At 40.8% G+C, this 22,620-nt stretch overlaps 1 protein-coding gene across 1 annotated transcript in view; it reads left to right on the top strand.

The window, feature by feature from the left end:
• SOST (sclerostin) overlaps positions 1 to 22,140 on the top strand; it is a 37,223-nt gene extending 15,083 nt beyond the window's left edge. The window contains exon 2 of the mRNA XM_018566240.1: positions 21,539 to 22,140. Within this exon, the coding sequence (XP_018421742.1) occupies positions 21,539 to 21,957 (419 nt within the window). The 3' untranslated portion in view covers positions 21,958 to 22,140. The remainder of the gene's footprint in view (positions 1 to 21,538) is intronic.
• Positions 22,141 to 22,620: the final 480 nt, after the last annotated feature.

Below are 22,620 nucleotides of genomic sequence, written 5' to 3'. Positions count from 1 at the left end.
GCCCCCCCTCTCTCCCCCACCACCACCACAGTGTGTGTCCCTGCAAACGGCCCCCCCTCTCTCCCCTACCACCACCACCACAGTGTGTGTCCCTGCAAACACTCCCCCCACCACAGTGTGTGTCTCTAAACAGCCCCCTCCCTCTGCAGCTGCTTTAAAAAAAAAACTTACCTTAACAGTCCAGCAGTTGTGCTCCTCTCCTACATGAGTGCATGCCTCGTTCCGCGCTTTGAGGGGAAAAATCTCGGGCCCCGCTAGTCATGTGGGCCCCTCACATTAGTGATGGCCGTACCCCCCTGATGGCGGCCCTGGTCACACAACACACACTGCGGGTGGCAGCCGCAGCAGACGCAAGGATCGGGACTCGTCACTCGGGACCCTACCCATTAACTAATGGATTAAATAAAATTGTAAATAAAAGTCCAGACTTTTGAAAAAAATCCATTTGGATATAAAACAAAATACAATTTTTTGACAAATCCTTTAATTGATCCACCGATGTAATCCAGGGTCAATCACGACATCCAGCATTGTCCACGACAACAACAACTCGACAAAATAATAAATAAAATAAAAAATAAAATAAATAGAAATAATTTTTTTTTCAAACGACGACCGCCTTCCCGTCCGCTGCAACGAACTCCCGCCGCATAATGGCATTTTGACAGATGCAGGTAACATATAAACATTTGGGCAGAGCGAGCAGTGACAGCTAGCTCTGCCTAACTGTTTACAGTTGTAAAAGGGTGAGCCATGATTGGGCAGAATCATCATGACTCTCACTGTACTCTGTGCCCTAATTGGGCAAAGTCTTGGCTTTAGCCAATCAGGGCTCGCAAGGCACAGTGCCTTGTGTGGGGTGCTCGGCGGCGAATAGCCCGCTGAACACCTTGACATTTCGTGTGTTCGCCGAACACACAAACTGGCAATGTTCGAGTCGAACTCATGTTCGGCTCAAACATCGAGCCCAACCCTAGTGCTGAGGGGGTGTGACCAGGATCATTATACACAGCTGATGAAGTAGTTAGGAAAGGTGCTGAGGGGGTGTGACCAGGATTGTAATGCACAGCTGATGCAGTGAGGGAAATATGTTGAGGGGGTGTGGCCAGGCTCATTATACACAGCTGACAAGAAGTCTGGGTGGCAGCAAGTAACCACCAGGAGGATCAGAGAAGCTGCGACAGGCAAGGAAGCATTAGACATGCTCCTAACACCAGATCCATCTATCCAACCCATCTCCCTCTGCATTAACATGTCAACCATCTCTGTACCTATATCTAAGAGCTTCTTAACATGTTACCAGGAGACAACAGAGCTTAATGTCCTTCCCCTATTCACCTTCTATACCATCCCCTCACATCCTTTTAATTTTAATGACACTGTCATTTTATCTAACTCCCACCTACCTCCTTGGAGGCACCCAATGCTCTCCATCACTTCTCAGGATACCTACATGTACTTTCACATTTGCTTTGTAAAGCGTCTTTAAAATATGTCCCTTCCTTACACTAATTACCACAGTACTTGTTCATTACTTTTTCATTACCTTCCTCTATTGTCCCAATGGTCCTCCACTAACAAAACGGTCACTTCTATAATCCATCACAAGCTCCTTTGCCACTTTTTATCTGCTGTCTCTTACGGTCACCTCCTGTAATGGCGTCTAGTATACCTGAAATTCAAATTTAGGCCGCTGTGCTTGACCTTCCAATTTACTTTCCAATGTACTAACACACCTAACACACCTTTAAATTACTTAAAGTGAACCTGTCACTACAAAGTCACCTGTAAACTGAGCACACCCTGTAAAAAGATGCTGGTGGTTTGCTGCTCCCAGCCGCTATGGGTATTCTGCTCTCCTACCCTGTTTCCCTGAAAATAAGACCTACCCCGAAAATAAGACCTAGTACTATTTTTGGGAATTGCTAAAATATATGACCTACTCCGAAAATAAGACCTAGTTCTGACCATTGCCAGGGCCGGTGGTGGCATAAGGGGGAACCTGAAGAGCCGCGGGAGAGAATCAGCGGTGCCAATGAAGCCAGCACTAGAGGAAGTGAGGCGGCAGCACAGGGAGCAGAGCCGCATAAGCCGATGTTTACTCTATAGCGCCAACTCCTGTCACAGGTGGAGGGATACCCAATGCACTCCGCTTGTGAGGAATCTATAGTGAAAGTGCGCTTCGCTTTTTCTGGTTACCAAATTGCTCTTGGAAAGGTACCCTTGATTGCCCTGATCACCCTATTCTTAACTTTGCAATTTTTGATTATTTCATTTGAATTTGCATTAACTTTGGATTGTTATAGATTTAAAAAAATATAAAAAAATAAGACCTACCCCGAAAATAAGACCTAGTGTGTTTTTGTGAGCCAAAAAAAATATAAGACAGTGTCTTATTTTCGGGGAAACACGGTAGGTGTTTGAATACCTGCTTCTCCAGCCGCATGTTGTGTTTCCTCTCACTGCTTTGTGCTTCACTATAGGATCCATGAGCTGGCCCTCAGCAGAAAGAACCACAGTGTGCAGTGGGGTAGCAGGTATTCAACCCACCCACAAGGGTTAAACACCTGCAGCATGTGGGGAGCAGTGAAGCACCAAAATATGAAAGATGGACCATCGGAAAGCAAGAATAGATGCTCTTTTTTAACAGGTTGTGATTAGTTTGCAAGGGACCCTGTGGCGATGGGGTCAATTTAAACCATTTGTAGAATATCTTAAGTGCCTGTTGATTTTCTGCTGGGTTGGGCTGCCAGTTTGAAAGGTGACTCCTGTTCTGTGTATCAGGACCTGCTATATGTGCTCTAGAGCAGCTTCTCTCAACCAGGGTGCACTGGCCTTGTCAGGGTGCCTTGAATTTTTTGCTTAAGGTGGGGACTCTGATGTCAAGGGGGAGGCTTTTGATGTGAAGGGGGTTCCTGATGTGAAGGGGGAGGCTTCTGATGTGAAGGGGTTCCTGATGTCAAGGGGGAGGTTTCTGATGTCAAAGTGGTTGCTGATGTCAAGGGGGAGGCTTCTGAGGTGGAGGGGTTTCCTGATGTCAAGGGGGAGGCTTCTGAGGTGGAGGGGGTTCCTGAAGTGAAATGGGGGGGCTCTCATGAAGGGAGCTCCTGATGTGAATGAGGAAATGCCATGTACTTTTTTGTGCTTTTTTTGCCTGGGATCTTCTCTTAAAAACCATACCAAAGCCATGTCTAGGATAAGGGTTTGGTTTTAAATCCCATAGGGAAGGAACCACATGTGTTTTTTTACATTTTAGACTGTCGTACAGGGCCGGTTTTCCCAAAAAAACATTGAGGCCCGGCCTTGGGGAGGCAGGGAGTAGAGGGGCTGCAAGGGTGTGAAATTCCTATTGCCTGACACCTGGGGTGTCCATTCTCCGCTCTGCTCCATGTAAATACTGAGACGGGAGGAGCTGCACTCGCAGCCTTCCCATTTCAGCTGTCACAGCAATTCCAGCACAGTACTGTGCTCAAACTCCTGTATTGGAGGTGACAGGTTCAATAAAGAGAACCTGTCAAATACTATCACACAGGGGATTGTTAGCCACGTGAACGTTTGTTGAATATAGTCTTATGGTTAACATGTTATTTAATGGCATAAAATAAAAAATAGGGGTTACCGAAACGGAAGTGAATAGCAGCCATGCATAAGGGGGTGGTAATGGCCTGCGGCAAGGACATTCATGGGAGACGCATTGCAGTCTCTTGAACTATTGTACTGACAGGTCGGAGTGAGGTATGGCTATTTCGGAATAACTATAAGTTATTGTTATCTCAAATGTCATTGTTTCGTGTAACTTGAATGACATATTTTGGAAACTTTTGAAAAAAGTGTTGATACAAATATCTTTTGACGAAAACTGTTAACTTGTCTTTGTTCGACACAAATAAAACTATTTTGGAAAAAAAAAAGAAACCTGGTCTTGGGGCATCAGAGAGAGTAAATCTGGCCCTGCTGGTGTGCCTTAAGAATTTGCAAACTTTTAAAAGGTGCCATGATTGAAAAAAGGTTGAGAAAAGCTTAATTAGAGACAAACGGCGGGTCCTGGCTGTCAAATTGATTGCTTAGCCCAACAGATTACAGGTGACAGTACAATTTATAGAATCCAGTACAGACCAGTGCATGCGCTAGAAATCAGTAAACATGTTTAAATACTGAAAAAATTATAATTAAAAAAAATAAATAAATAAAAGATAATAATAGTAGTAAAAATTACCTGTTCCTTATGAAAGCATAAATACCAAGTTGATCCGACACTTCTAGATATGTAAGTTAGTTAGCATCTTAAAACTGTGTGCAATAATAAGCAACCAAAAAAACATGAATCGCTTCAATTTGTCAGGCCGCTGTGATTGTGCATGTAAATATCAACATTTATCTTCATATGTCAGCATACTTGATTTGTGAATATTCTTTGAATACTCAACATTTACCCTTTAAATATATGACTGTAAATAAAAAAAGGACAGTAACAATATTTGTATTGTTTTATGAAACTAATAAAAGGCCAATTCCAGCTTTCATATTTTTTAAATATTGTCCAGGCCTTCTTTAACCACTTCAGGACCACAATATGTATGTAAACATCATGGTGCTAATGTGGTTAAAATCAAGATCATGCCAGCAGCTGTTAGCTGTTTTCAGCTAGCACCAGGCTTTCATATATTTCATATGAAACTCGAATAATTAGAATATTGTGCAAAGTTCATTTATTTCACAAATGCAAATTAAAAGGTGAAACTAATATATGAGATAGACTCATTACATGAAAAGCAAGATAGTTCAAGCCGTGATTTGCCATAATTGTGATGATTATGGCTTACAGCTCATGAAAACCCCAAGAACCCCAAATCCACAACCTCAAAAAAGTAGATTATTACATGCAATCAATAAAACAAGGATTGTACAATATAGGACCTCTGAAAAGTACAAGCATGCATATGTACTCAGTACTTGGTTTGGGCCCCTTTTGCAGCACTTACTGCAATTACTTTTGCACGATATTCTAATTATTCGAGTTTCACCTGTACATGTAATTGGGCTACTGTAGAGTTGCCCCATCACTTGTATGCTGACAAAAAGGGTGGGTGCCACCCTCCACTGTCCCTTCCTCTGTCTCTCGTGTAAGCATGGTGGATGTCTCTGGCTGCATTGGGGGAAGATCAGCACACATCTAGTGGCTAATCTTCCCTCGGCTTACTGAACCTGGAAATGACAATGATTTTGCCACTTCCGGTTTCTAGGCTGTCATTTCTCCAGCTGCAGCAGCCGCATAAGAAGCTGGTGAAGCAAAATCTGATGCTAAAGAAAAATTATATTCCTCCACCCCCAAATAATGTACATACACACCTAAAAATGCATACATTTCAGGTGGACCTACATGTGAAAATGATTGCGCCCATGTTGCATATTGGATTTGGAAATGGAAACATTGGATTTAGAGCAAACATTTTAGTATTTTTAAAGAGTCGCCTATTGGAATTTTGGGCACTGAGGTTTTTTGCCATTTCATGGGCATGTGCAATTTTAAGCCTTGACATGTTGGTATCTATTTATCTGACACAACCTAATTTTTTTTATATTTTACAAAAAAACTGGGTATTGTACACCCTGTTTGTGTGCACTAAACCTTTTTCCTAAAAATATCAATTTAATAACATTTGCATAAATATTGTGCAGCATAAAACATTGCAACTAGCATTTTTTTTATTCTGCTGAGGGATGTCAATGCTAGAACTATGCAGGCACAATTTGGCAGGAGCCCAATCCATGGAACGGTGCCTGCAATGCACCCTGTTTTTGATGGAACCATACATATTTAATCACCTATTTTAGTTTTGACATATTAATAATATTGGAACCGAATAAGCTAATATGGATAGACCTTTGACCAAGACATTTGCTTTCCAATGAGGGGACCTAATGTGACAGTGTTCAAAACCTGAAAGCACAAACATCCCAGATTGATATACGGTACATCCTTTATTTTTATCTTCCTCATGTAAGCTGTTGAACCCATACAAGTCAGTCACACCATCCAAGTTACATAAATTGTTCAGAATAAGAGCTTCAAGCAATGGTTTGAAGGGCATAGAACACAAGGCGAGTATAATTTGCACAACAATCTCACCTATTCTGCTAAAAGATAAGTATGGCACTGGAAATGCAAATTTCGAAAAACAAGCATTTCATCATAATTATATATGTTGCATTTCTGTAGTTATATAGTCAGCCTTAAAAAAAGACACATCCAGTTTGTTGAACGTTTGTTTACAAAACTGCCACCTGTACCACTTTTTGGAAACATACCTATACATAGTGGCATCTAACAGGTAATCGTTGAGCTCATAAAAAATGAGAGTGCTCCATGCGTCTGTTATTGATTACGCCCTACTGCTTGGTTTTATACCTGCCACTAGAGAAAGTATTAGGATTCAATGAGCTGGAACTGTCAGATGCTGTCACTGTGTAGGCAAGAGGTACATTTGCCTACTTAAACTCAGATCCAAAACTATAAATTAGTTTATTATAGATTTTACTTAGAATTGGCAAAGATATCGATTATGATATATGAGTGACTATAACATTTAATGAACAACATAGACCAATGAGATCAAGCAACACTTACTATGAGCCAAACAAACTTGAATTAATTATACATTGTGGGGAATTTATCATAGCAATTTGCGAGTGTTTGAACTTGCACGGAATATATTTAAAGCACTTTGCGCCAGATTTATGTTGCTAGTGTAATGTTGTTCATAAATGAGGTTTAATAGACTCCAGGAAAGAAGACTTTTAACTCCAGGCAAAAAGCTTAACTGTTGTTTCTTGAATAAGTGGTCATGGGGACTTCTTCTTCCGATTGTTTTGTTAGGTGATGCTCCAGTTTCAAACAGCCGTAGAACAAGTGCAGATGAAAACAGGTGCAAAAAACATGCAATTAAAAAAGTAGTGCAAGCTCTGGTCAAAACAGGTGCAAAACACGTGCAGTTGGAAAAATAGTGCAAGCTCAGGTCAAAACAGGGGCACATGTTAAAAGACAGATTTGTAAATAAAAAAATGATTTGAGAGGCTATAACGGTAGCAATTGCTTTGATGAATTCCACCCATTGTGTATTCAAGAAAAGTAATCATTTGGTCAATAATCAATGCTCTGCCTCATAGATTTTCCAGGATGTGTGAAATTGGTCACTTCATGTTCCCTATATTACATAATTATTACTCATGAATCACTCATATTACCAGTTACTAATACTAGTTAGTCTGTAGGCATCATACCATAAGGTACCATATCTTGTGGCCACTTAAAATTAAAAAAAAATCACTATTACACATTTTGATCTAGTTAGCAGAAATGTTTTTGTGCGTTATATTGTATCTAAACCCCAGAACAAAAAAATGAAGAAGTTGCAAATTACAAGTCCATACCTGTAGTAGCTCATGTAGTTTACTTTTTTTCAGGCTTATTTCCTTTTTTCCCCTGGTAATCTTGCCTGTAATACACTTCCTGCCCTGGGTGACAAAACTCACTCATTGTACTGTATATTTGGAGGAACAGCGCTGTCACCCTAGGCCAGGAACTATATTATGACTACAGAACACCTGACCCACTCCTCATTAGTCATTACCATAACATAAAAAGGGGGTTTCTGTAGTCCTAATTATAATATAATTGTATACATTAATAAAACTAATATTGTTTTGGGTAAGACAGCAGAGTGCACAGAACACATGCTTGCACTGGATTTCTGGCAGGATCAACAGGGTTTTTTTGCACTTATGAAACAAATATAACAACACTTTCAATTGTATATTCAACCAAAAGGGAGCAAAAAAGATAAGTTAACTATTAAGGTTTACATCATTTAAGCAGTTATGAAATCATACTTGAGCACTTGAAGGAAACCGTGCTTAAACATTTATTCAGAGCACAGATATGGTGGTATTATGACTCGTGTATCTGTAGATGGAATTCAAAACACCCATAATCTCATTTCCCAGTTTACACTTCTCATAAATGATCCCTGTGTTAAAAAGTAGAAGAAATGTTCTTTTATGCAGTGCCTTATATCATTCTCAGAACAAGAATGCCTCAGACACCCACACAGGAAATTACTGAATGGATTTCACAAATGCAGCAATACAGTTTGCATTCTGCTTTTAATTAATTTCAACCGGGGCAATCCATTTAAAGGCTGCCAATTAAATCACACAGCTCTTTCATGTCCATTGGTGGTATGTAGAACTACAATGAGCCAGCGAAGAAATGCTGTGAAGCCTTCACACTGAAAATCTACTGACAACTAACAAATAGAAAAAGGACCCAGGGGTTATCATAGCTGATGACCTCAAAGGGGCAAACACTGTGACAAAGCAGCAGGGGTGGCGGTAAAACACTTAGTATAATGCAGCAATTTAATTCCTCAATGCGTTGCTCATAAATCTACATATCTGTTTTAACCAAAAGTGCATTTTTAATTTTTTTTAGTCAAAAGGGGGTTGCTCAATACAAGTATACATTATCCATACATTGCTTGCAACCCATGCCAAAGAGCGACAATTACATGTTCTTTTTTTCTAGATTTAGATACTGTAAAATAACTTTCTATGGTTACTATTGAAATGGTTTACAATACAGCGAAAAAGACCGTTATGCTGTAAACGTACCCAAGAGGGATGAGGATTATTAAAAATATTTTTTATTAACAAATAATTTGAGGTTTTATTTTTGGTAATAAAATGATAATGGGATAAAAGTGCTTTGTTGCATATTGTAAGCATATTATAGGCCACACAGGAGTTCTAAAGCAGTACCATGCAACGTGTGTTTGTACGAAACGAAAAGAAGAAAAATTATTTAGGGAGCCATAGTAATATTATTTTTTCTTTCATAAAATGTTTTATTGGAAAAGAGACATGAACATCTGTCAAAACCTCAATAAGGTACAATAATAGTTATAGCAATAGCAATATATCAGGTGGGTCATAATAAATGACTCGAACATACTGAGGTGTAATACAATGGATAACATTAAGGGTCAATTCACACCACATGTGTTGTGCTGCACTGAACGTTGTTTCCAGCAGAGTCCCAACGGAAGACAAGGCAATTTGCCCTGTCACGAATAGACACCTTTCACACCAATGCGTTGCAGTGGTGTGCACTGAAAAAAGCATGGCACGCCTTATTTTTTTTCTGCACAGTGGGATGTGATACGAAAAAAACACCTTGCACCCTGCTGTGCCCGTAGAACTGAATGAAATGTCACTTGTAACATTTCCATAAAGTTCTAAAACAAAGTACTGGGATCAGCGCATCAACACTGTGTCAGGCACCGTACAGACACTGTATAAATGAACCCCAACTGACCTTGGTTGCTCTAAACATCATGAGGTCATGGACTATAAAAATGTCAATGCCCAGTGTGGTAGACTGTAAGAAAGGAGCATAACAATTACAGGGAACATATAGGGTTCTAGACAGCAAAAGACAAAGATAAAGCAGATAGGTATAGGATGGAATATGGAGAGAAAAGAAGAATAGGAGAAAGAAGGGGCACAATTCCACAATTTACAATGTAAACAAAAAAGTTACTAAATGGTTAGTGAACTGTTGTGGAATTGCGGCTGCCAAATTAGAACAAATTATGCGTGAGAATCTTTCAAATTAGCCGTCAGCTTTTCATTGACCATGATCCCCGTCAATCTATCCCTAACCGCCTCGAAGCTTGGTGGGGGGGAGGGGGAGGTGGTTTACAAGAGGAATATATAATTTTCACTTCTTAAAACAGCACCACTAATATTTTCAGCCCTTTTCAGAAACAATATGGGTTTTTGAAGCAATATTCTCTAATTAACACTATTGTTTTGGTAATAAAGGTTCAAGTACACCAACAATTCTCATATACAATGATAAAAAGACAGAATTACTCTTCTTCCATGATTATACAGATTCAGTCAAATGTGCTCTCTTATGGTATCATTAGGCATTTGAGAGCAGTCAAACATGCATGCTCAAGGCGACCTCTCTTTGACAGCACTCTTGGAAACCTTATACACAAACATGACAGCACACCAAAAGTCATGTTTATTGCTATGGAGGGTGGCGGGGAGATGACTGGTACTTGTAGACTCGGCATGCAAGGTTTATCACAGGGAGGGAAATTAGTGATCGATGTTCAGAGTTGCTCCTCCCAATCATTGTTCCATAGACATGGCTGTCTCCTGATTTACAGTACATGATTCAGTTTATATAAAATAATAATCATTATTCCAATTTACACATTTTTGTTGGCAATTTTCAAAGAATTATGGCTTCACAGTTTTGCATTGCTGGAACATGGAAATGCATGGTATTGTGGGCCCTTCATTTTGATACACCTTGTAAACAATCCTCAACACAACATGTGAAAATCCTTTTTCCTTGACACATACTTCTGTTAACAGACTTAGGGGTCTATTCACGAAAACAGCTGAAGGATTTAGCCATGAATCAGGAAAAATGTTGAAGAGAACATCTTTTGGTGTCTGTCACTAAGCATCAACATTAGTTTTTGATTATTCAGGAGTACAGTATCACCTTTAAGACACACTGAAAGATGATTTTTTCTGAAATTCCTAAATCACAACATTTCTCCACCATTACTTGAAGGTTTCTCATTGCTCCCATTGACACACTATTATCTACAATACAATTACTGCTACTCTAGCTAGTCCTTCTCCATTGTATGTCTATTTGTGGGAGGTCTTGCTTTTAGAGCACTCAGGCCAGTAAGCTTTATTGACTTGTTCAGTCTGTCAGTCTAACACTAGGAGCATACTTACACGGGTGCTCCACAATTCCTGTTGCTTGTGGTAGTGGATTTCCTGTAGTGGATTTCTCTTGTTTGCTGCCTTACTATGCCTTTTATGCACTGGGAATGAAGACCAAAAAGAGTGCCAGACAATTGTATCCAAATCCAAAATACTTTTACTGGATTCACAAATGATGACAAGAAGATATGCACAGCCAACATTAAATACGACTTTTAATAACAATACTATATAGGATATTGAACAATGATAAAAACTTATTTGTAGCCCCAATTTAATGCATTTTTAGGTATGTAGTCCTGATGAAGCGCGATTTCAGGCCCCTGAAACATGTTGGCTGTGCATAGCTTCTTGTTATCATTTGTAAAGCCGAAAAAGGTTTTTGGACCTCTGAGATAATTGCCTGATGTTATTTTTAGTCTTCATTTTAATTCTTAATTCACATTCTCATTCTGGGCATCCCCTCCCATTATGAGGGACCCTCATTTTTGTGAAGAGTTGTGAGAACTGAGCTATGAGGCCCAAATATTGCTCCTATTCAACTGGAGAAAATGTGTAGTCTAGTGCCTCATCCCCACTCCTCTTTGGTTCTTATGCACTGTCTCCCAGAAACAGAGAACAGCGAGAAGCACAGTTTGGGCATCACCAAATACACTCCACTTCTGTGACTAGAATCAGAGACAGCAGTGCCTTAGATCTCAAACTGCAGATACACAGATTAAAGACTGAAGGCACAGGTGTTTTCCGAGGCACCCTCACATTCCAGGAAGTTCTCTGCTATTTTGCAAGAGAAATTCAAAATACAAGGTACATTTTCTAAGTACAGCACAATTGACCTTTCTAAATCTTTCCTATAACATAGCAAATCTTCGCAAACTTCAGTTTTTGTGTTGAGGTCCACTTCAACTGAAATACCGCTTTTAGATAGGCTGGCCTTTTGACATGTACATCATAGCTTGATCATTGCAAATGATGCTCGACATTATCAAATTCTTTGAAAACATTAGGCTAGGTATGGCCATTCAAAGTGTGTGATATGGGAAGTTGACTGGTATAATTCAAGAATAGATGATGTGAGGCTTAAAAAGAGAGAACATCATGAAAATAAAAGAGTGGGCAGATATTAACTAGTGTATATAACTGGGAACATAAACATATTTGTTCTGCAAACTGTTCGGTTTTTTTTATATTTCCATATGCAATGGCTGTTTTACTGCAACAGGATTTCACAATAAATCAACAAAATACAACAGCAGTTTCCTCCCACCCTTACTATAAATCAATAATAGAGTTAAACCAGGGCCTGCCTTGATGCCACAAGAAACATTTAATATGTGCTTTGAAGCATTAGGCTAAGTTATTGCAAAATTCTGGAAGGCTTGTTAAGTTGGATTTGCAGACCCATTCATCTGTGAAAGCATTTGAATTAGACATGACACCCCCCGGGGTAGAGAATATATGCTTTAAAAATCTTTTTTTTTCAGTTTCTCTGTTAAAAGCAGCATTGTACTCCTTTATATGTGATCAGTAAAATGGCAACAATAAGGAACTTTGATATAAGGGTATTGCTCTGCCCCAAGCAGTCCATCAGTGTTTGTGTCCCCATTCACACTTGATTGAGCATGAGCGATTTCAGGCGCTATTGAAAGTTTTTTTAAGCACTTTTTTTAAGGCATTTTTAGTCTTAAGTGTTTTTGTTTCAGCCAATGAGCCAACAGAATGCTAGTTTTGTTGTAGGAGGAGACAGTTGTTAGGTGCATAATTGAGCTAAAATATGCATCAAGTGCACCTTTGGATATCTATTTGACCTAAAATGCACAAAATTGCCTAAAAAGAAGTTCATGTACTTTTTCAACAAAGCACACATTAAATGACAACTCCAGGTACAATTTTTATTAACTCTTGCAGTGGGGCTACACCTGCATTGCAAGGGTTAAGTGCTTATGTTTGCCTAGGGTCAAAAATAACAAAGTTATACTCACCTGATCCTCCGAACTGGCCGACTGTGACAGCGCTCCCTCCTACCTGTCTCCTCCTCTGCTGCAGCGATACACTGTGTATAGAACCATTGAGAATAATTGGAATGTTCATGGTGAGTGCTGTCATGATTTAGGAAACATGCAACACTCAGGAGGAAATGGGGGCTTTCTGCCTAATACATTGTGTAAGAACCCCCACAAATATACGGGGGTATGGAAAATGTAAAACGTGAGTGCCTGGTACATGAACTTGATTCAGTGATTGTGCATACAGGTTCCATTTGCCTTGGCAAGTGGTGTGCTGTCCTCTGCCTGATGGCATAGCTCATCTGCTAACAGTTCACCAACTTTTTCCACAGACACATGTATAACACAAGTACTTTTTGATCTCCCATGCGGCAATGGTATGACATTTTTATAATGAATTTACATAACTACATTTCTTTAGGAGTTGGGTGGCACTGGACAATCTACAAAATGGTAGCTATGTTTTACCAAACTCACTGAACAGGATTAGTGATGAGATGAACATACTTGGGTTCAGTGTGGCGTGGGTTTGGTGAACTTTTGAATGGTAGATCTATTTGGTAGATACCAGAACCATACCCTATAGAAATCAAATGGAGCCAAATCTGAAAAATCAGTAATGACCATTTTCTTCAGTATTTGGCAAGTGATTTAAAAAAAAAATTTAATTACAGGCTTGACACTACCTGGGGACATGTAATAATGCAAAGATGTTTTTAAAAATGCCCAATTCCTTTAAATGCTTAGTGACAATTGACGTCCATGGTACGTCACCGGCACTGGGCCCGTTTAAACAGACTCCTGGCAGCTAAAGACGCCGGGAGTCTGTTTGCAATTGTAAAGCCGACTGTTGGCTTTACAATAGAAGCGATCAGGTGACCTGATTGCTTCTCTGGGCCGGTAAACGGGCCGCTCCCCCGCCCGCCAGGCTTCCCGGGCTCCACTGCCCCGCCTACGGGCCCGACTTTTTTTGTGTCGGGGGGAACCTGGGGGAGGAGATCGGCGAACGTCCATTCACCGATATCCTTCCTGTATTATGGGATCGGGAGCGATGCAGATTACATGACTTCCGGTCCCATAGCTGTCAGTGCTTGTTATGGTGACATCCCCTGGCAGGTGACACGGGCTTCCCTGAGGGGCGGAGTCTAACGACCAGCCAGTGTTCACCAGAGCTCCTGATGGTGGAGATGGGCTTGACTGCTTGCTGGTACCAGGTTGCGATCCACAGGGTTTCCCCGCCAAGGGATGGATGAAAACAGGATGGCTCCAATGAGGAGACAGTAGTCAGATACAGGCAGAGATCCAGGCCCCCGCGAGCACGCACGTCTTCACATAAACACACGGGTGTGCCAATATTTACACGTATATCTAAATTGATGACCTGTGGGGGCTTTTAAAGCGTCATCTATGGACTTTTTGGGATACTGAATTTTGTCACAGTTTCACGGACGCACATAATTTTTAACCTAGGCATGTTGGGTATCTATTTACTCGTGGTAACCTTCTCTTTTATATTTTATTTAAAAAAATGGGTATTTAATTGTGTTTTGGGGCATTTTTCACTAAATTCTGTAGTTTGATAATACGTTGCGCTAATATCGTGCAACATAAAAATTTAAAACTGCCAACATTTTATTCTACGGGGTCTTGGCTTTCAGAAAATATATAATGTGTTGGGGTTTGAAGTAATTTTCAGGCCTAAAATGTAGATTATAACATGGGTACAAAAAAACATAAAAAAGGCCTTGGTCACTAAGGGGTTAAATTCCTTCCTGGGGAAATGCCCTAAACCTGCCTGTGAAGTGGCGCATATGCATGGTGTATACCAGGGGTAGGCAACCGTGGCTCTTCAGCTGTGCTGAAACTACAAATCCCATAAGGTATTGCAAACCACAGGCATGACTCCCAGAGGCAGAAGCATGATGGGATTTGTAGTTCCAGCACAACTGCAGAGCCAAGGTTGCCTACCCCTGGTGTATACAATGTACTACCGCACAAAATAACATTTACAAAAAAAAAAAGAAAGTCATCAAAATTGCTGGTAATTAACAATTTCCTACCAACCTGTTTTTCTTTGTAAAATATGGTGTGGGACACCCCCAAAGAAACATACCAGGCCCTTATGTGGCCTGAATAAAAGCTGGCAGGCTTTAGTTCTACTTTAAAGTAACATTTACCTTTACCAATGTTTACAAAAATCACATATACACTGCCTGGAAAAAAAAGTCACAAACTCTAATAATTTAGGTGGACTTCCTTTAGCTTTAAATATGGCACGCATTCACCATGGCATTGTTTTATTAAGCTTATGCAATGTCACAACATTTATTTTCATCCAGAGTTGCATCCATTTTTTACCAAGATCTTGTAGTGATGATGGAAGAGACAAACCACTGAGTTAAGCCTTCTCCAGAACATCCCAAGGATTCTCAATGGGGTTAAGGTCTGGAATCTGTGGTGGCCAATTCGTGTGTGAAAATTATGTCTCATGCTCCCTGAACCAATCTTTCCCAATTTCAGCCCAATGAATCCTGGCATTGCCATCTTGGAATATACCCGTGCCATCAGAGAAGGAAAAAAATCCATTGCTGGAAAAACCTGTTCACTCAGTATATTCAGGTAGACAGCTGACCTCATTTTTTTTGGGCCCATAACGCTGCTGAACCTTGTAATTATCCAATGAAAGGTGCTGACTTATTTACTTAGCAAAATTCAGGTGGTGACTTATTTTGGACAGCCAGTGTATAAATTAGTCATCTTTTCAACAACATAATGGTGTATAATCAGTGAACTCCGTCTCTTCTGCCCTTCTCATGTATCCTATGCATCACTTCTCTCTGTGTATGTCAGTGACCAGAGGGAGTAGATGGAGATGGTGTTTAAGAAATGGGCAGTTTCACTTTAAAACAGAAGTGCTTGGATAGAGTGTCCGACTCTTACAAGAGCCCTCACCTCCCCATAGAAAAGTATTTGTACTGACAATTGAGGACTAGATTGGACTACATATTTATCATCTTGTAAACGTTTGAACTTAAAAGTGCCTCTGGCACACTATGTTACTCAGTTGATCTATAGGGCTGAACGCTGTCATCACAGCTTGCCAGCAGCAATAGCTATGTGGAGAATAAAGGCTTCCTAGAGTGTTCATGATGAACTGGATTTACTGATTAGAGTTTTAGCTATATGCATGCTTTAGTTTCCTCATTCAGCTTGATATTTTAAATGCTTCTAATCTGAACATTTTCATCAACTGTCATCACAGCTTTGCATGTTCTGCCAGGCCAGGATTCACATTTATGGGAATTAAATAAAAAAAGATTTGCCTGTAGTAATCCACCAGTGAGTGCAGCACTGATTTGTTGAATTGTAGGGAAGAATTTGAAGCTATGTGCAGTCTTAGTCCTCCTGGGGATCAATATTTATTCACACAAGACCTCTTGGTGAACCAAAAGAAAAAGCTGTATAGATGCAAATGGTTTTGTATTCTGAAAATGTTTAGTTTGAAAGGTAATCCACAGGCTGTATACAAGCAAGCAGTCAACTCCCCCTCCCCTTCTCCCACCTCTGTCCCTCCTAAACAGGTTATACCCCTAGTAGCCCAGTCATGCGTGCTGTCCAGCCAGGTTTCAGCTATACCCACTATGTCGAAGTCCTCTTCAATTAGCCTAATTTCAAGCTACTCAAATGTACACAGGCCTTTATATATGTGAGTTGAATGATGCTCTGGGGGCGCGCTCTCTCTCTCTCCTCCTCTCTGCTGTGAGAGCCTGCTGCTGAGCGAAAAGACCGAGTGCTGACAGTACACTAAATAAGGACATGTGCTGGACACTTAAGCAGTTAGTCAGTTAGTCTATGTTTTTTATTACGTAAATACACCTTGTAATTAAGACTAACTGCATGGGACTGGCTGCATACAACTAACTGGAACATGGAAATATAGTTTTTAATTAAACTATTTTGAGATTCCATCATTCTGGTCCTGGAAAACTAAGAAAGAAGACTTTGGGAGCTTTTGTTTAATTTTTCTTTCAACCAACTTACTTTTACAATTAACATATCAGTAAGTAAATTGGTAAAAGGTTCTAAGAACTGAATAAGAGGTAGTAACTTACTTGTCCCCATCAGGAGTAGGTAAGTTAGAAATAAACCCTCTGCCAGTTTTCTTACTGCTACCTTGGCTAATGTTTTAAAAGGGAAGCATCTTAGGCCCCCCTCTTGAAGCATAAGCACACTCACAGCTATATAAGGATAATATAATTTAAGTAGAAGTAAACTCTAGCCAAATGGTAATTCGTTTTCTAAAGCACGGTGTATCAAATATTTTTTTAACAACAATTCTTTGTTTCATCTGCATGCTGCTGATCTCCTGTAGTCTGTATGCCACCAGGTTTTGTCTACATTCATGCACTCCATTAATTTCTGCATGCCATTTCTCAGGGTGGGTTTTCTGATGGTGATGACAGTGGACTATGCCTGCATAGTGTGCATATTGTAGTCTCTATTGGAAACCCTTGTGACAGGATGACAATGCAAGAGCATAATTGGAACATGGGGACAGAGCCTTTTCTCCCTTTAATAGTAAAAGCAAGGTAGAAATGTTATAAATAATAATAAGGTACATATTTAAAACATTGAAAATAATCTGCTGAAATTTACATGTTAAAGATTTTATGAGACTTTAGTTATTGACTTTACATATAATTTAATCCTTTGTGTGTCAAGCTGATATACTTTATAGGAGAAAGGCTATGCATTTTTTGTCAAATATATAATACATACCACACTGAATCAATTGAGGGGGCTTGAATGCAACATATTTACTGGTAGATACAATATGATCCACCAGTTTTTATTCGGTCCATTCAACCACGGGCCTTTAACCTGCTGGGATGATTTGCTGAAGTTTTCCTTCAGCCTTTATTTTATTGACTGAATGAAAATGTCTGTGTGCTCATGTTGTTAGACATAAAATAGGGGTCATTGTGTCTGATATATGTAACCTTTTTTCCCCCCAGATAATGAATGTAAAAGAACAGTTCTTCCTGTAATCAATAGCCCAGTGTGTTTAAAAAGCTTAGCTTGTCACTGTGGCTGAAAGCAAAGTCCTCTTTTGGGGTAGTAACGATCTCGGAGTGTAGGGGGTTTAACCGCTGCGAAATGAGTCTCCTGGAGGAACCCTATTTGAGTCCGCTGACGGTGTAGCTCAGAGAGGATCATCCTCCGCTTTTCAGGTATATTAAGGCCTCTAACATTATACGAAACCAACTTAAGTGGGGCCATAACGGTGTGAGAGATGGGGGGTAGAGACGACGGGGGGGTGGAGACACTAGGGGTTGAAAGGCGAAGAGACGAACAGTCAGTCGGCAACCGGCTGTAAGGGAGAGGGGAAGTAGGTAGAGAGACAGACAAAGAGTGGAAGAGGGGGTGAAGCGGGAAAACAACTAATGGAAGCGAACCGCCGCTTCCGAAATACCCTCACAAGGATGAACACCCAAGGAGAGTAGGGCCTATTGGGGGAAGCAACCAAAACAAGGGACTCGGAGGTATCCATACGCTCCGGGCACACGACTTAACACTTGATAATTCAAATTATAAAACAATAAACAACCAACTCTTTCCTCGTTATAAGGGGGGGAGGGGAGGGAGAAGGGCACTTGGTGTAAATTCGGACCGGTTCCACCTGAAGGTACAAACTTTCTTCTAATTACCCATGTAAACTGTAACTCTGCATGTTAGGGGCATAGGTATATAGCCCTGAAGGAGGGAAAGCTCACCAAGCGCTTAGTCCCCGAGAAGCTCACCCGCCCCATCCGGTCCACCGGTTCCGGCGGAACAGAAAGGGGAGGATACATACAGTATCTATCTACCTCGCGAGTGAGTCAAAGCCACCATGGGCCATCCCCTGCAACTTGGCATGACGGACGAGCTCCGCGGGGACTTCCTAGACACTTAATCAGCCCACATGAATTATGGATTAACCTAAGGTAGGGCATCAGGGGGTAGGGAGCACTTGAGAAAAGAACATAGCCGAGTATTATAACACAAAACCATACAATGCACGTCCTATTAGTCAATAGTGCATAGATTCGGTGACCTGCGGCATGCGGGGAGGCTATGGAAAGAGCGATGTAAGTGGTGAGTCGGGCCCGGAGCTTCAGGGTCTCACTCCTCACGCGTCCATGGCCTGGCCACGCCCCTCTTGTTCTATTTTTTAAGCTTTGGATATAGCAGGGAATGTTTAGTACATCAACATTGCAGTCTGTGTCTCCACAGAAGAGATGCATCCTATTTATCCTGGTAACCATTGTCATCAGGAGCAAATGTGATACGAGATTTAACATGTTAACAGTGGTCACCCAAACAGTAATAGAAGGAAAATATTCCAGTTGAGATACCTTTTCCGGTGACAGTTTTCTAGGAGAGGACTTTAATGTATGCATACTATATGGGACTTAGAATGTATACTATATCCTCCAGCCAGAGGCGTAACTAGAATCTTCAGGGCCCCAGTGCAAGAAACCATGAAGGCCCCCCCAACCACCATGGCACCGCATGGTTAACAGGAAGGCTGCCGAGGTCCCCAGCAAGTGCGGGACCTCGGGCAGCCGCTTGTTTAAAATTTCAGTGCGGTGTTCTGTCGAGAACGCCAACCCAGTATCTGTGTTTATGTACAGACGGGATTAACGAGGAAATCGGCATTTATTTACAAAGTATTAGTTTGTAATGGTTAATTGTGACCGGTAATAATATACCGTCCATGGCCGTATATGACGGATGGAATATTATTAACGGTCACAATTAACAATTTAAGCTAAATACTTTGTAAATAAATGCCTGTTTCCTTGATAATATTGGTCTGTGAGCAAGCACAGATGCTGAGGTCGGCAAATTCGACGACATTGGCGTTCTCGACAGAACACCGGTATCTGCGTTTAGTATCGGCGCATTTTCATGAGTATAAGTACTCGTGAAAATGCTCAGTATTGGCAGTGGTGTATCCCTACTTAAAAATATAATGCATTGCTGGGACTTGTAGTCCTACATAGTTGGAGCTATTCTGCATTGCTGTATAATCATCATACAGCAATGCCGAATACCACCAGCTATGCGGGACTACAAGTCCCAGCAATGCATTATGATAAAAGTGAGCCACTATATCACCAGCACCCGCACCCACACACTTCCCCGCCTACATGTTAATGTTTGTGTGTGAAGATTTATGCCTAGTGAGAGCAGGGCAGCAAAAATATCTGCGGAGCTAGCTTGCTGGAAGATGAAGAACGATCTCCCTTTGACCCCCAGGTGTGTGACCTGTCCCTCGCCTCCTTACCTTCTTCTCTGTATAACGGCTCTCAGCAGCAGGAGAGGTGGGGGGACATCTGAGGGTTGTCGGCAGAATTGCCTGATGCTCTGTTCCTCGCTGCTCAACTCAGTAAAGAAAAAAAAAAAAAAACAACAACAAAACTTTATAACCCGGCTGCTTGCCCAAAGCTGAGCTGAACTGCATGTCCGGGCGTCGGGCGATACAAATTCCGCACCCCTGAGTAAATGCAAATTGCGACCCTGGTAGTTCCGCCAGTGCCTCCAGCACCAAAATGATTGAATCTCAAAAGTTTAATTATAAACTATATTCCCATGCTTCTTTTCCAGTGACAGCTATATAGGAGAGGGTTTACCCTCACTTTGCAGGAATTTCCTTTCACTTCCTGTTTTGTCTCCTAGAAAGTTTTCTGCTTTGAACTTGCTGTATAAAGCCCTTCTGCATTGAAACTGTGTTTGTTTGTTGCCCTGCTGAATAAAAGAATAGACCTGTGTGGACTGTCCCCGGGTGCCTCTGTCTCATGTATGGTTTGTCCCTGCAAATACCAGTTGAGAATCCCCCTTTGCAGTATTAAATAACTTGCATGTAAAGCATTACCATTACAATGATTTCTATTAAGTAAATACATATAAATATACTGAGATTCAATTGATTCTGGTGCTGGTAGAGAATATAGTATACATCCATTAAAGTACTATATAGTTTTACTGTACATCTGTTAAAGGCCTCCCCTGGATAGCTGTCACTGGAAAAGGTGTCTCCATTGAAAGATATCCTTCTCTTCCTGCTTGGGGGACATTTGTTAAAATGTTGGAATACCTATCACTATTGCTCTTAATGACAATGGTCGCCAGTAGTGTTTCCTAGAAAGGAAGTGAAGAAAAGTCTGCACAATAGGGTACAGGCAGAAAAAGATACTGATATTGGTTATAACCATTCCTTTTCTAAAAAAAAGTTTTGGTTATAGATTCACTTAATACAATCACATGCACAGATAATAAGAACTTTAGCCAATGTATTCTAAATGGGACATATTGCTTGCAGTTACAGTAAAATGCTACTCTTCTTGACCTGTATTGTGAATAAGCTGGCTTGGGCTGTTTGCTCTGAATTACCAGTGGCAGCTTTTCACGATGCTGCTTATAGGCAGGAACAGCTTTTCCTTTGTCTTAAAATGAACTGAAATGCTAAGTACATCGCAATGTGTATATGGTGCCATTAACTTTTATTAGACAGAGTTATAAAACTACTTTTCAGAATGGTTTACTCCATTCTAAATAATAGGTTATTTTAATTCCATTCATATCTGATGCTTATTATATACTGCATGTGAACTTTTATAGTTATGTCAAGGTATCAACATGTCCATAATGTCTATTTTTTCTTTATTCTTTAGATCCTTCTGAATTTAGCTGTAGAGAGCTGCATTCCACTCAGTATATTACAGATGGTCCATGCCGCAGTCTGAAGCCAGCCAAAGAGCTGGTCTGTTCTGGTCAATGCATACCCTCTCATCTCCTACCAAACTCCATCGGTCGAGGAAAATGGTGGCGCCAAAGCTCATCAGATTACCGCTGCGTGCCGGCCCACAGTCACACACAACGCGTTCAGCTCTTATGCCCTGACAATGAAGTGCGGACATACAAAATCAGACTGGTCACATCATGTCGTTGTAAGCGCTACACTCGCTTCCACAACCAGTCAGAGTTGAAAAACATTGGCAAGGAAACGGTGAAGACTTCAAAGAACAAGAAACCTCATCTTGTCAGGATTCGAAATAAATCGAATCAACGTGAGCTAGAAAATGCCTATTGAACTAACAGTAAATCAAGGGTTAATGTATATGTATGTTTTAAGAGATATACAAATAGTGTTGATTTATACAGCACACAGATTAAATCTGGATACATTTCAGATTATGGTTTAGGTATTATCTAGACTAAACAGAGTAGAGATCTAAGGAGAGATTATAAAAGAATGGCTGAAATAAAGTCGGGGAAAGAATGTATTGAATATATCCTTTACGTAATAATATATTTTCTATACTGAATAGTGAGTCTATCATTTGTTTTTTGTCATAAGTATCGTCCATGCAGTTTAGTACATGATTGACAGGCAGAGACAGGCTGCCTATAATAAAAAATGTTTGCAATTTGTGGGCCTGATTTACAAAGGGGTCAATTCACTAAGCTGCCGAAGGACCTAGCCGTAGCTTTGGCTGATCCTTCGGCTAGTGTCGGCCCCAGGACCCCTTCGGTTCAGTAGAACCGAAGGGCTGCTGGACGGGCTATTCACTATACCCCGTTTCCATTTAGTTTGGCTATTTACTCACTGCTGTTCGGCATCTGAGGATGAGGCCGAACAGCAGCGAGTAGCCTGCCGGAGGTTCAGCTTAGCCGATCCAGATATTGGAACAGCTGAGTCGAACTCCTTCTGCACTTCGGGTCGGCCGAACATGCTCAGCATGTTCGGCCGACC

Source organism: Nanorana parkeri, unplaced genomic scaffold (genome assembly GCF_000935625.1).
Source record: "Nanorana parkeri isolate BGI_ZX_2015 unplaced genomic scaffold, ASM93562v1 scaffold927, whole genome shotgun sequence".
Taxonomy (NCBI): domain Eukaryota; kingdom Metazoa; phylum Chordata; class Amphibia; order Anura; family Dicroglossidae; genus Nanorana; species Nanorana parkeri.
Note: the sequence above shows the minus strand (reverse complement) of the source record. Positions and strands in the feature narration are given on the sequence as shown.